The sequence below is a fragment of the Neodiprion pinetum genome, chromosome 4 (assembly GCF_021155775.2).
Source record: "Neodiprion pinetum isolate iyNeoPine1 chromosome 4, iyNeoPine1.2, whole genome shotgun sequence".
Taxonomy (NCBI): domain Eukaryota; kingdom Metazoa; phylum Arthropoda; class Insecta; order Hymenoptera; family Diprionidae; genus Neodiprion; species Neodiprion pinetum.
This window is the reverse complement of record NC_060235.2, coordinates 15435475-15451430: the sequence shown is the minus strand read 5'-3', so window position 1 is coordinate 15451430 and position 15956 is coordinate 15435475. Positions and strand designations below refer to the sequence as shown.

Sequence of the window (15956 nt, the reverse complement as noted above, 5' to 3'; positions counted from 1 at the left end):
TGTCCAAGTGGTATTCGATTATTCAATGATAACCAATCAGTCGATGCATATAATTTGAAAATATTAAGTTCATCTGAGGAAACAACGAAATCACTGGCTGATGACGAATTACATGGTTGTCAAGGTGATCACGAAAAAGAAAGGGCCGCAAGAGCGATCCGTACAAACTTAGTACAATTGACACAGGAGGATTACCATACGAAATTATCTTCGTCCCAGATAAACCCTACATGATAACTACGAATGTCGACGTTGCTGACGGGCTGGCCAATGGAGCGGTAGGCAAATTGGCAATGTTGAATTGGATTCTGGTAATAGAATTTTATGAGTTTGGCTTATTTTTCCCAATGGCGTTGGTGCTAAAGTACGTGCAAAAACAGCAGGCTATGCAATTTCAAAAGGAATGAGTAATTTAGCAGTTCCTATCAACCGCAGATCCACAACAATTCCTCTTAATCGGAATAAATCACTTCATGTCGAAAGAAACCATTTTCCATTAAAACCAGCTTGCTCACTGACGATTCATAAATCACAAGGCGGAACTTTTGACGAAATTGTTCACAAATACAGTAAAACACATTCACAGCCTTTAGTTTACGTATCCTTATCCAGAGTCACGGCTCAAGAAGGACTTCATATTGTACCCAGTGATGGACATCAACGTTTTTACCATGGTATACCAGAAAATGAGACAATGCTCCTGCTACCACACGAATTCACCCGGCTTTTAATTGTCCATCTCAATACAATTGACAGAACGATACTCGAAAAAATCAGTGAAGGGAATATGATCATCTTTTCTCTCAATTGCCAAAGTCTCCGGGCACATGCGCGTGACCTCCGTGGTTGTATAATACAAAAATCACATGTATTAATGTTTCAGAAACTTGGGTTGGTAATGAGGAATTGGTTGACATTGAAAATTTTCATCGTATAACACAATACAGACGACCAAGCATTAATCGTGCAGGAGGAGTCGCTATCTATCAAAATACTGACTATTCGAATCACATTTCTAATGTCTGCGATGGTACTAATTTGAGAAGAACTAATATAACTGAATTTGCTGTAGGGGACATGTGTGCTGCGAGATATATTTTGCCTAATGGCAAAGAAATTGTGATGGTAACTGTTTACATTTCAGCCAATCAGAAGGTTACAGACATAATAGATTTTCTCCACGAAGCATTATTGGTATATACAGAAGAAGGTTCGAAACTGTTGAAGAAACGTTATCATGAACTTCCACTCATACTTGGCGGAGATTTTGATATCGATTTTGATGAAGATGAACACTTACTACAATTTTTAAAAAACAAACTTAATTTAGATTTAATTCCTGGTAGAACACTTGGAACGACTAGATATGGTTCAACTATTGATGCGGTGTTTTCACGATTCATAACTCATCTAACTTCCGAAGTTCACGTATCGTATTTCAGTTACCATAAACCTATAATTACAGTATTCAAGAATGATATTATAATTCAAAGTGAAAAAAAGCAATCATCCTAAAATTGGATTCGTATCAATTGAACACAGTTATTATTATTCGTATTATTGTAATTATTATTATTATTATTTTGTAACATACTTTATGTATTACGCTTTTATTGGAGTAATATAAATAATCCGAATAATTACAGATGTATGTTTGTTTCTCTTATCATTTTGGAAGAAGCATTCATTTGCCCTCTTTTTCTATTTGATATATATCATAATTATCGTTCGTAAGGAGTAAGCTCCAGATTCACTGTTTTAGTTCCTGTTTATTTGAAGTTCTCCTCATGAGAGCTGAAGATGCAAGACTGTCTTTCTGACCTGAAATTCAGCCTTTTATAGCCGTATTCCTCCCACCAGGCATACAGAATCTTTGAAAAATTTGTAGAAGCTACCGAAATGATGTGTCTTCGATTGTACGTTAGAACCTTCCAGAATTCAACGTCGCACCGCAATCCGTTGTCCGCAGGCCGCTCACCGTCAAGTCGAAACTCGTCGGACGATTCCGAGTATTGTTTTCGTCGGACGATTCTGAGAATTGTTTGTTTGAAATTCGTTGAAGGCCAGAGCGGGTTTTTCAGAATTCAACGTCGCACCGAAATCCTTTGACCGCATGCCGCTTACCGTCGAATCGGAACACGTCGAACGAATGGTTTGTCAGTCTAGATTCGTTCAAGGCCGTGAGAATCTTCTCGAACCTTCTGGAAGCTCTCAAAACCTGACACATGCCAGGATTCTCGGACGAACGTTCGAGGATCCACGGGGTCCACTTGAACGCCTGAGGATTCACGGAGTGCGCTCGGTAATGCAGTTATCGATCCCGCTCGATGGCATGATTTTCTTTACCGACAAAGAGCACAATTTATCCCACAAGGGGTAATACCACAGAAATTTCAGGCATTTTTTACAGACGATCATGGTCATTTGGAGGATTTTTTACCGACAATTATGGTTATTTGGAGGATTTTTTACCGACGATCATGGTCATTTGGGAGATTTCTTACCGACGAGCGGTCGGCAGAGCACATTTTATCTTACGAGAGTGGGGGTAACCTTCAAGGGCTTACGTCTGGGATGCACGGATAGGCGGATTGGTCGGCGGATAGGCGGCTTGGTCAGTAAAGAAGGTGTTTCTATCTAGAACCCGCCTTGTTATACTACTTCTACATGAAACACGGTAATAGAAGCGGCCAGATCATTCGCAAAGGCTACCAAGCTAAAAATAGTACAGGGCTACAGCAAAATTCTCCGTCAAAAAAAAAAAAATATTAGATATGAAGATGTAAATGTGCCGAATCTATATCTGCTTTCCACTTTTTGCTGTCACGTACATATTACATAGCATGATTTTTTTTTATTGTTTAAAATTCAGAATCTGTTTTTTTTTTTTTTGTTCTGCACTTACACTCAGTGTTGTGACGTCGGGGTAGATATAATTCTGTAGATGGCGCTGAAGTATTTCTTTCGATTTCTTAGAGTACGCAACAGCAGCGATTTGTGCGACTTTCGTCCGAAAGTGTTGTATTCGGCGGAAAATTTGAATAGACGCTTTTCCGTCCAATGAAACTACGAAATTCAGATCTTGTGCAAAATCTTACTATAAATATTTTTAAACATGAAATTATATATATTATATATCATGTAACCAAGAATTTTTTTGATGGTGCGAGGGTTAATGAACAAATGAGATAGTTGGTTACCCTACGGCGCAGTTACTAACCTGAATAATTAGACATAGAGAGATAACAAAAGAGAAAGATATGATTGTTGGGCGCCAGACGCACATGCGTCAGAAAATAGATAATTAGAGAAAAAGATATAGATAAAGGTAAGGTCAGGTTCTACGACGGTTTTGCACAGCTTGCTCAGTATAGACAAGATAATGGTAGAGGGGAGGGGTTGAATCCAATAGATAAAATAAGAGACAGGTGAAGCAGAGATAGTATCGAATATATTGGTTAAGAAGCGATAAATTTTAATAACAAGCAAACAACTGAAGAGATTGAGATACAATTAAGATAGATGCGATAATTAATTTACAGCCAGAGAAAACTTAAGCGAGAGATTAAATAAATAACAGACCGTTTTCAGAATAAACGAGAGATATGCGTAGGCTCGCGATACTATGATTCGAGGTAATAATTAACACGGTTTTATAATGAATTGGCAGAACAGAAAAAGATATACGGTACTTGAATTAAGCATTGATCAAGTAAACCATAAAATATGAGAAGCGATTATAAGAACCATGGGAAATACAAAAATTGTAATAGTTATCACGTTACCAGAATTATCAGAGATATAACAGCGGCAGGGAATTATTAATTACGAGGTAAATTCAAGGAAACAGGTCAAGTAGAGAATTATTATAAAATATAGAAACTAACAGATAATACGTAGCCTTTAGTTTGCGGTAAGTGCGAGAAGAAAGAAAGATAATATTCGGTACGGTAAAAGATAATTTTGGGATTAAGACAAATAATATTCAAGAGAATTAATATGCAACATACGACAAACCAAAGAGACTACGGACAACTACGATCAGCGATATTAGCGAAGAAAATAATGAAAAAGATGTTATGCGATACGGCGCAATACTCCAAAGTCAAAAGAACGACGAGCGTGTGATGGAGCTGGAACATTTCTAATGAAATGTAACAGTTTATATCCTCTCGTAGGAACATGCCGGGGATCATTTAGATGAGTGCAAAATTTATCATGCAGCGTGGCCCGCCTTATGCGCTTGGCTTTCTTATCGGCAGCAGTGCTCAAATTACGCGATTATGCACTTCATATGCACTGTCGCCGAGCCCGGCGAGAGGCCGTGCGAGCAGTCTCAATACTGCTTCCAGGCGTAACGCACGTCTAATTTAATATAATATAACGTTAACACTTCCTTTTACCATTTTTGTTATCAATCATCATTCAATTCTCTGTTTGAATAAACATATAAATACCTATATAATCGTTGCGCAATATTTGCATGACAAATTTGGCGATCCTGCCAGGATCCGGTTTAAACCAACGAACGCGGCGCGCGTATCAAACGGCCGGATCATAGTGACGAACTTTGGAAGTGAGTGCATAAGCCCAATAAATTCACGCGCGAACCTTCGGCTACGCGTTTATAAGGAATTATTACGAATTGTACCTAGCAAGGGATAGAGTGAAAGGCCGCCTTGCGTAGACAATCAAGGACTGCGTGTAGACCGCTTGATAACCAGGGACAGAGTGTAGACTGCCTGATTCTACACTGGACAATTCCCATAGTGAACTTGTGTATTTATTGGAAAGGAAGCAAGTATAAAATTCTGCACTCCTTAGATACAATAAACTTCGCGTTTAAACCGTCTAAGTGAAGTGAAGTGAGAATAAGGACACTCAGACTCGAACCGCTCTTATATTCTTGCCCACGGTGCCTGTCAGAGACTCCAGGACATCGAAGCCTCGTACCGACGGCTACCACGATCTTCGCGTGTGATGCTTCACACCTCAATTTGGCTACTCCTAGCGTAAGTACAAGCATTTTGTTACTTACTCGAGTCACCATAAACTTATCGAAGGACAAATCGTGATCGAAACTAAGAATTTGATGGTCAAACTTGAATCATTCAAATAAATAAAGTCAAAGCTTGACTCAAGGTAAATTTAAAGAAAAAAAAAAAAAATAAATTCACAATGGACGTGAACGAAAACAATGACCGGAGATCGGCAGTACCTCCCACTATTGTTGAGACTGCAGAAGATGGACAATCCGTCACTTCTGAATCCCGGTTTGAGGAGAGATTTTGGGATTTGACGAACCAAATGACTCAGCTCGTGAATAGGCTACAAGAAGCCGCCGAACGTAATGATTTAACGGCAATGGGCAGATACCGTCTTGGTCTAGAGCAATTAAACGGAGAGAGGTTAACTGCGCGTCAACTTGCTCGCCGCGAAGATTTGCCTATAGAAGAGGTTACCCGTTTTATTCAATTGAGAAATCAAGAACGCCGTGAACACGACTTCATTCGTCGCAATAATGTAGAAATAAATCGAAACTCTGAAACAGTTCCGCGTCCCGAAGACACGCTTGAAAGCGTCACCAACCAAATGTTTCAGGAAATGCAACAACCGAATAACCAATTAACCGAAGAAAACCGTCAAGAGGAAGCTCTTACAAATAGTAATACCAATCGAGAAGCAATCAATAACTATTATCGCTTAACAACTAGCGATGATCCGAATGTTTCTAATATTTTGAGACCGCCCGGAAACCATACCGGAGCGATACCGCGAATTCAACTAGATACCGCGCGTCTCGTTGAATCAGAGGTGGAAGGTCCTACTCAGATAGCTCCCTCAACCATAACAAACCCACCACGTTACTCGGCATTATACGGGCTCGCTCGAAACCGATTGCTGCCACCGACACCGCGCATCAATGAGGTGGGCTCCCCAGCCAATTCAGACTCGGACCATCAAGGTATAAATGCGATGCCAATACCGATCCTTCACCAAAATCGCTCATTAGAAAACGACCGATTCTCCACCGCGCGAGCCAATGTAAACCATGATATCTTGTCGGATACGGATTCGACACTGCAACGCGTTCTTGAGGAAAACCGACGTTTATCACGGATGCCGAACGTACGCCTTACACCAAGGCCTAGTCCACAGTGGCCTAATGGTCCCACGGATCCCGAAATCCCACGAGGTACTGGTAGCAATACCCGTAACAACGTCCCGCGTCGTCGTCTAGAACAGCAAGAAGAGGATGAACTTCGAAGAGCCTTGGAAATGTCTGCTACTTTACCACATCGTCGTCCGGACACTGTGACGTTCAGTATGTCCCAGTTGCTAAGTGATCCCGAAGCTTTACGCCAACAGCAAGAGATAATGAGGAACATTGAGGAACTCGCGCGAAGAAACCAAACAAGAATTCAACTACCGGCAACTGCGCCACCCCGAGACATGCTTCCCCCTCGGAATCCAAGAGACCCAGGCCCGTATGCACGAACAGAAGCTTACTTGAATGATGTCAGCCTACGCCCCGATGCTGCCGGAAGATACCCCGGAGAACCAAATCGCCCAGCAGACGAGCCCTACGCGATCCAAGATTTCCTACCCGCGTTTCAAGCCATCAAGATGATTGATTGCAGACTGGAAGGAAAAGCAGGCGAAGACGTACACGCTTGGATCATGCAAGTAAAAGCCGCCGATATGGTAGTTATGCCAACCCAACGTTTCCCGTTTTTGAGCATGGTAATCAGCTTGAAGACAGGAGGAGCTCTTCAGAAGACCATCAACCAGAGGAGACCTCGTACAATCCCAACTTTACTCGAAGTCATAAGATCAGCCGTTATTGTCGAGAAAAGTGCCACCACATTGGAAATGGAGCTTGGCAGAACAGGCCAAAAGGGCGACACTGTGGACGCCTACAATCTCAAATTCAATCAGATCTACCAAGACCTCGTAGCTGCCTTCTCGAATCAACAACTACGAGCGAACATCGATCCTAATCTTCAAGACCTCGAAAATAGAGTGTGCCAGTACTATCTGTACGGACTTAATCCGAGGATATTCCATCAAGTCAAAAACCGTCAGTACTTCAAGTTACTAGAAGCCCAGAAGGCCGCGAAAGAAGCCGAAGGCGAGGAATTGAATTTCCGAATGCATCAACAACAGCTGATGAACAGTAACGATACAGCCTCGAAACCCACGTTTTGGAACAAGTCCCAAATTTACGGGCCAGGCAGCGCATCAGATACGCGAAGATTCCAGGTACAACAAAGAACCTCGACGAACTCGCCAAGGTCAACTCCTCGACCACCAGCGTCTGTCCACCACCACGATGAAGCGGAACAAGATGAAGATAAAGAACTCCAGAGATGTGAATGCCACACCTGTAACACACATCGGACCGCCCATGAACAACAAGCAGTATGTCATAATTGCGGAACCAGAGGACACTACAGCCGGAACTGCTACGCTCCGCGCCGACCACAGAACGACCAACGCCCTAATACTAACGGCAATAAGCGAGACGCAAATTTTCAAAACGCCAGCCTCAAAGACAAACCGCCCAACGACCAAGTCAATTGCACGTCAGAGGAACTCCAGTCAGAGGAAGAGGAAATACAGGGACAGAAGGACGAACTAGAGGACGAGTGCCAACAGGAGCCCGTGTATGTTCAGTTTCACAGGGGTTACTACAGTGTGCTGTAATAAAATTTGGAGAAACAAAGCAAGGAGTAGCCCTTATGGTCGATACAGGTGCATCAATAAACCTCATAAAACGGAAGGTTATTTATCCATCGGATAAACAAATTTGTCCAATTATCAAACGCAAAATTTCCTTTAAGACTGGCAAAGCGCTAAATTCCGCGAATGAAATTGCTGTACTAACTCACATGGGGCTAAAGGACGAATTCGTCATTATACCAGACGATTATCTGCCTGACGAAGAAGATGGAATCATGGGAAACCCGTTTATGAGGAGGCGAGATTTCCAGTTGAATGCCTCGACGCTCACCCTGAAGAATAAGATACACCACCTTAGTAGCGACCGAAAAATTGGATTTAAACCAAATTCGGTGAACAAAATTGCCATCGATACCGACGAAAAGAATCTCGATCTCATGTTACGCATGGTCTATAAAGACGGAATGCCTATGGAAAATATCCCGGTGCAGATTGTACACACGAACAATCATGGTACGGCTTATGGAATCATCACCACCGCTGAAGACGAAGATATCGAGCTCGGACTGGAGAACGTCCAAGTCCACCGAGTAAAGAGTATGTCGACCCCGGGTGTATGGCAACAACCACGTGACGAAAGAGAGCAGGCGCTCCAACATACTGTCGACTTGAAACACCTACCGGAGGAGTACCAAAAAGAAATTTGGAGTATTCTTCAGGATTTTAGCGATATCTTTGCCTTACAGGAGGAAGACATGGTCAATGGAACTTCAATGACTGAACATCGCATCGAGTTGTCAGACCCCCAACGCATTGTAAATGTGAAAAGTTTCCGTGCTCCACAGCTGCACCAGCAGGTTGTAAAAGAGGGAGTAGAGAAAATGTTGAAACAAGGAATAATAACGGAATCCGAGTCGCCATACAACTCGCCAGTTTGGGTTGTACCCAAAAAACCGGGCCCCGACGGAAAGCCCAAGTAAAGAATTGTGATCGATTTCAGGAAGATTAATGAACTTACCGTTCAGGATTCTTATCCGATACCAATAATCGAGGATTTACTCGATCACATGGGAAGGGCCAAGTTCTTTACTACTGTCGACATGGCCGCAGGATTCCACCAGATCAACATGGCTACTGACTCCAAGAAATACACTGCCTTCTCAACCCCCGACGGGCATTTCGAATACCAACGAATGCCTTTCGGATTACAGAACGCTCCTGCGACCTTCCAACGCATGATGAACGATGCGCTGAGAGGATTGAATCAGAAGATCTGTTGCGTCTACATTGATGACGTAATAATTTTTGGTGAAACGGAGGAAGAACACCATCGAAATGTAAGAACCGTATTTCAGCGTTTAAGACAATGTAACTTGAAACCCCAGCCAGAGAAGTGCGCCTTCATGAAAACTGAAGTGAGATACCTCGGATATGTCATCACTGACGAAGGAAGCAAACCAGATCCGGAAAAGACCAGAGCGATACAACAATTACCCGTTCCAGTCAACGTTAAGACGATTCGATCCTTCCTTGGTTTGACGGGGTATTACCGAAAGTTCATACAAAACTATTCAATGTTAGCGAAACCATTAACAAGGTTAACAAGAAAGGACACCCCATGGGATTGGTCAGCAGCCTGCCAAGAAGCCTTCGAAACCCTGAAAGAAAAGTTGGTCACACCACCGATACTTGTGAGATCAGACCCAGCTAAACAATACGTCGTAACCACCGACGCGTCAAACGATGGAATTGGAGCGGTACTATCTCAAGACGGCCACCCCATATATTTCTTATCTCGAACCCTGAATGATGCGGAAAGGAATTACAGCACGACGGAGAAGGAGATACTTGCTGTTGTATGGGCCGTCAAGAGACTAAGAGTATATTTGCTCAATACACCAGATAAACCCTTCATCATCCGCACCGATCATCGTGCACTAGTATGGCTGAAAAATTGCGTAGACCCCAGTCAACGCCTGCTGCGTTGGAGACTAAGATTGGAGGAATACTCATTCCTGATAGAACATGTTTCGGGAAAAAGTAACGTAGTAGCGGATGAGTTATCTACAGTCTTTCGCACAAAGGAAGAGATCTTCGGAAAACTCACCGAATTGGAAAAGGGACTATACGAAATCACACCCATTGATAAGAATCCCAAGTGGGTCCACCATATTGCCGCACGCCACATTGACATCGAGAGATTATCACTCACAACAGGCAGAACAGAATCTCACGTCAAACTCGTTCCCAACCGAAATCGAAAAGGGGAGGACGGCAAATGGGTGAAGATTACCCTAGAAGAAAAGGATGCCTCTGACAACACCCTAATTATACCAAAGAATCAGACTGATAGACGTGAGAAACTCAGAAACTACATTCATCCGAAAAGGTATGAAAAGATATACTTCTGGATTGACCCTAAGAAAACCACCAAAGAAGAAACCAATTCGATCATTGAAGATCTCAAGAGGATACGTCAGGACTCAGGTGCAGACATATCATTTTGCTTGACAGGAAAGGATGTGCCTAACAAACAGCAACAGAAAGAAATCATGGCCAGCGCTCACAACGACATCAATGGACACTTTGGCCTAGCAAAAACAATTGACCGAGTAAAAGAAACGGCCGTATGGTCACGTATAGAGAATGATATCAATTCATTCATCCAGGCATGCCCCACGTGTCAGATGTATAAAAAGGAAAGGATACAAATGAAATCACCCGCCATTCTTTTCGAAACCTTTGCCGAAAAACCTAACGATCAAATTTCAATAGATATCGTCGGACCTCTGGTCGAATCTTGGAATAAACACCGATATGTCCTCACGATGCAGGATTCAATAACTAAATTCATTAAATGTGCCCCACTTACGAACAAAACCGCGACAGAAGTTATCAAGGCTCTATCAGAGTACTGGATAGGTAACTTCGGGTGCCCCAAAGTAATCCTGACGGACATGGGAAAGGAGTTTTGTGACGAGCTGACCGATTCCTTTCTCGAACACTATAATATCAAACATATCACCACAACTGCATATCACCCGCAGTCGAACGGCTCTATAGAACGAATGCATAGTGTCTTGAAAGAATATATTCGAACTGCCTGCAAAGAGAGAATACACACTTGGGACAAGGTTTTAATAGAAATGGCACGTGCCTATAACACTTCCGTTCATCAATCAACAGGTGAAACGCCTCACAACCTCATGTTCTGTCACGAAGCCAACAATCCTGACGGTTTCCGCGAAAACCGATTGGAAACCGTGATTAGTAAGAAAATGTTGTGGATACGAAAATGGGAGGAACGGTTCGAGAAAGCTCTGGCCTGGCTTACCAAATCCAGAGAGAAAAACCAAAAACAAGTGGACCAAGGAACACGACGACAAACTCCTTTATATCAAGTGGGAGATAAAGTAATGATCAAGAACCATACGCGACAGAACGCCTTGGAAAGGATTTGGAATGGACCATTCGTCGTCGTCGAGATCAACGAACAAAAAGGAAATATCACTTACAAGAAAACCGCGGATGATTCCACAGCGTCTTATTGGAAGACCCATCTGAATAATACCAAACCGTACTACGAATACGACACCGGACCAAGGGAAAACGATCCAATCCCTAGAATTAAACTAAAACGGGTTCAGGGCAACGATTGGATCTCCACGGAATAGAGTCTTAGTTTCTTTTGTTATAGGTGTAGCAGTCTGTCCCTAGCCTACTTCGATGTCTCAGTTATCAATGGGACTCTACTCCAGGAGGAAGTGGGCAAAGTATACATGTACCAGGAAAGATGGAAGATATTCCAATCCATTGACGCAAGTGGGTTCACCAAACCATTACTCGACATTCACGACAAACTCGGAGGCCTCCAGACGATACGGGATACCTATCTGGACCATTGGAACCCTGGTCAGCGATCCCTCGCCCAGTCCGCCCTGGACGCTTTAGATTTAGAATTTGCCCGTGCCTCGTCACACAAGAATATTTTGGAAGTCATTTTAGACTTGGGTGCGCCTATTCTTCAAATGACGCGCCGCCCCTCTAAATTAAGGGAATCTCAATCCCACGGAACCAAAACAAGTACTCCGAAAGCGCTCGCGTCGAGCGACGTTACTTACGAAGCCTCGCGCGAAGCTGAGGCGGTATTTGGAAAACATGTCCTTCTGACGGGCCTGGCAAATGAAATGTATCCCCTAAGGAAATCTTATCTCACGCCAAACATCAGACCGAAAAGAGGAATGTTTAACTTTTTAGGAACAATCCAAAAATCAATCTATGGAACTGCTGACGCGGATGATTTGGAAATAATTAATGGGAATCTAGCCTCACTAAAAAATGTAACGGACACTCTAAATCTTGTTGTAACCAAGTCCTTGCACATAAATCAAGTCCAAATTAATATTTTGAATACAAATCAGCTCAAACTTAAACACTCTTTGGAAACTGTATGGGGACAATTAGAATCATTAAAAATAAAAGGTAACGAAACGCTTGCTTATCAGGAATACATGGAAGCTATAACTCTAAGTTTATTTGAAATTAAGGAACTGCAACGACTAATCGACCTGGTAATGACTGCCGTGCAATTAGGAAGGCATGGTATCATCGATAACACCCTTTTTACTCCAAAGGAGCTTATGACAGCTCTTCAAGCTTTCGACGCCAATGACAAAAAGACACTAATACCTATTAAGGAGGAAAATTACGAGAAGTTTATTAAAATAAGTGATTTAACTATAACCACAGATAAAGGCAAACTTATCTATATACTCACAGTGCCTTACTTAGAAAAGGAACCTTGGGTAATAATTCAGAATACCCCGGTACCCGTAAGAATAAATCACACTTATGTAACGCTTAACCCAACATATGCTTTGAAATTAGTACGTAAGAATTTTATAAGAGAAGTCATATTTTCTCAACTGAAACAGATAACCGATTATTTCATTGGTGATTACCGCGATGTGGGACATCGCAACGATACTATTGAACTTTGTGAGAAAATAACTGATCCCATACCACGAGGATGCACTCTGAGTCGTTTTCTCGTCACAGATATTGCTTACATAAGAATGCAGGGATCGCAAATAATCTTACCTTCGAAGCCAATTGAGGTAACCATAACATGCGCTTCAATGCAGACTTTTATTATTCAAATCACCAAGCCATCCCTGATAACCACGAATCAGAGCTGCGAACTCCAAACTTTGAAAACGCGAGTCAAATTAATCGTAGAACATATGACTTCTCAATTAACAGAAATACATGCAGATACCATTTTCCCGCTAAACAAATTTGTAACGGGCCGGGAAATTGTATTGCATCACGTGATTAACTTGGATACCCTCAAGGATCAAGGACAAGCCATTTTAGACCTTGAGAGTGTCCTCGCGAATAACGAAGCGACCCTTCGGGTAAACAATACATGGGCTAACTTCAAAGGTATAGGGATCCCATCAATAGCTGCCGTTTCTGGAACGATATCCGTCTTGTCTATTCTACTCTTGCTGTGGAAATTTAACATACCCACCTATATTTCGGCGCTCGCCGGATATTGTTGCCAAAGGAATCCCTCTGCTTTGGAAGTAGTAGAACGAAGGAAATTAAAACGCAGGATTGAGACACAAGCTAAACGTAACGAAAGAATCCTACGAGAAATCAGAAGCCGCAGAGACGCGCCTTTGTCTTCGTCGGGGGATGTGATGGAGCTGGAACATTTCTAATGAAATGTAACAGTTTATATCCTCTCGTAGGAACATGCCGGGGATCATTTAGATGAGTGCAAAATTTATCATGCAGCGTGGCCCGCCTTATGCGCTCGGCTTTCTTATCGGCAGCAGTGCTCAAATTACGCGATTATGCACTTCATATGCACTGTCGCCGAGCCCGGCGAGAGGCCGTGCGAGCAGTCTCAATACTGCTTCCAGGCGTAACACACGTCTAATTTAATATAATATAACGTTAACACTTCCTTTTACCATTTTTGTTATCAATCATCATTCAATTCTCTGTTTGAATAAACATATAAATACCTATATAATCGTTGCGCAATATTTGCATGACAAGCGGGACCGCGCGGCGATGTACGATCGCTCACGCGGTACACTCACTAAGATAAATTAGTCAAAGATAATACGTAAAGAAACAGTTAAGTTATAACGAAATAGTAATGCTCAATAGCTAAGATAAGAATTTATAATTTAACAAAACACGCTGCTATACAGCGATATTAGATATTCAGGTATTCTAGAAGAGAGAGATAACAACATAAAGCAATAGTCACTAACAATGCGTAAGTAAGAGTCAACCAGTCGCGAAGTTACTAGATAAGAAATAGTAGAGAATAAGGTACGAGCCCAGGTGGCTCACGCAGACCAACTGCAAGATGGAGAGAGAGAGAGAGAGACAGATAAAGATACGATATATTGCAAGTAATTTCGTGGCTTCACAAAATAGAAGAGGAACCTCACTTACGTAAAAAGAAGATATAACACGTACAGAAGATGCGATAACGGTAAGATAAACTTTGTTAACGGTAACAAGAGCACGTCTGTTGTTAGAGAAAACTGAACGTAGAGTGTCGAGATGAGCGATGATCCTGATTTTCATCGTGCTGCTGACACGTGATTCTTCCTCAAATTTGCGTTATTTTAATTGGGCCAGCAGGTCGCGTAGGTCTGGCCTACGAATAGGCGGCGATAATCCCTCGCCGCTTGTTTGTCTTCTTCCCCGACGACAGGTATCGAGGTATCGGGACGTCGGAAGGTGGTCGGAGATGTTTACCCTCAGCTGTGCTGCATCGTTGGTGAGAGGGGAGGTCGTACCGCTCATGTGTTGCGATATTGAGGTGTGCGATAATATTACGTCACCGATTTCTTGGACTTGCGACCGATTGTACTTCACTCCTTGCTTTACTGGTACTCCCCGTTGTAGCTATTTGGTTGGCGCTGCATCCCGGCCCTCGCTCATCGGAGCCCTCATGCCGGACCGATCTGGTGATGATGGCCCTCGACCCGGATCCCCACACTATATCCACCAGATCCACGTGGTCAGCATAGTCTAGCCTAGTCCACGCCACAGCCCTTCGATAGGACGGTTCATTAAGAGAAAACCGTCCTGTATTTGATGGACAACAACTTAGTACATGTCATGGTCGGTTCAGCTCTAGGCTGATAAGTATCGTCGACGGGAGGCTTTGTTGTGTTTTTGACGCACAGCCCTGTACGCCGTCCGGCGATGCATCCGAGCGGTAGAAGCAGATAAGTCTTAAATAGTTGGAGGTGCTGTTTGTGCATCACGCATGACTCTGTTCACAACTTAGATAGGCATCCATCGGGAGTGGTTTCAGCGGTATTCGTTCGTCTGTAGTCGGTGGTGGTCGGTGTTGAGCTGGTACGTGACCCCTGTCAGGCAGTGTCCTGGTATCTTGAAGCGGAGGTCTCGTAGATGGTTCTCGCAGAGCGTTACAAAATTAGAAAATAAAATAAAATTAGCTTAATAAAGAGAATTCACTGAAAGATAACTAGTTGTTCGTTTTTGGAGTATTGGCCTCAGACGTGCTTTCGTTATTTTTAGCGATATTTGTACGTAGGGAGGTGCAATAATCAAACAATGTGACGGGGTACGAAATACCACGTCACAATCAATATATTTAAAATATATTTTTATATAGTGTGACGTGGATTTTTCCCGCTCCTCGGTCACTCGGAGAAAATGACCGAGAACTTACCGCGTGCACAATGAATCGGCGTCCACGATGTATCCTTGACCTAAAACAATATCGCGAAATTTGTCGGGCGCCTGGCGTGGTCGACACGCCTCGAAATCGGTAATACGATATACCGCGACCATATACTCGATAGCTCCGTACCGCGGAGAGGGGAGGGGTAATTTTTGGGTAGAGAGATATACGACACGCGCACGCCAACACGTTATTTCACAAAGCAATAATGAAATTAAACAATATATTTCCAGCTAGCGATAATACAAAATAAAAGAAAAGAAAGAACAAAAAAAAAGTTTAATAAATCTAGAAGACCTCTACGGCCTACGTGCGCTAGTCGCTGTCTTAATAATGACCGCTAATTTACAAAAACCAAAAACAAAATAGGACCCGACACGCTGCCCGCGATCGTCCTCTACGGAATGGCGCTAATCGCCAACTTAATAATAAACCCCTCGACGGAAACGGAACCGAATTCCCGGCCGACGCTGTCCGCGATCGGTAATAAATCAAACAAAAAAATAAAATTGCTTATGCCTACGGGCGC

The 15956-nt window shown here is 42.8% G+C and overlaps 1 protein-coding gene across 1 annotated transcript; it reads left to right on the top strand.

Annotated features, from left to right (window-relative positions):
• The first annotated feature begins 4958 nt into the window (after positions 1–4958).
• Positions 4959–13409, top strand: LOC138190866 (uncharacterized). Its single transcript, XM_069135397.1, has 2 exons — positions 4959–5012; positions 11381–13409. The coding sequence occupies exons 1-2, from the start codon at positions 4981–4983 to the stop codon at positions 13407–13409; spliced, it is 2061 nt and encodes a 686-aa protein (XP_068991498.1). The 5' UTR covers positions 4959–4980.
• Positions 13410–15956: the final 2547 nt, after the last annotated feature.

Coding starts and splice junctions, on each gene's coding strand:
- LOC138190866 (XM_069135397.1), top strand. CDS start 4,981: ATGCTTCACACCTCAATTTGGCTACTCCTAGC. Junction 5,013..11,380: donor TCAATTTGGCTACTCCTAGC/GTAAGTACAAGC, acceptor CTTTTGTTATAG/GTGTAGCAGTCTGTCCCTAG.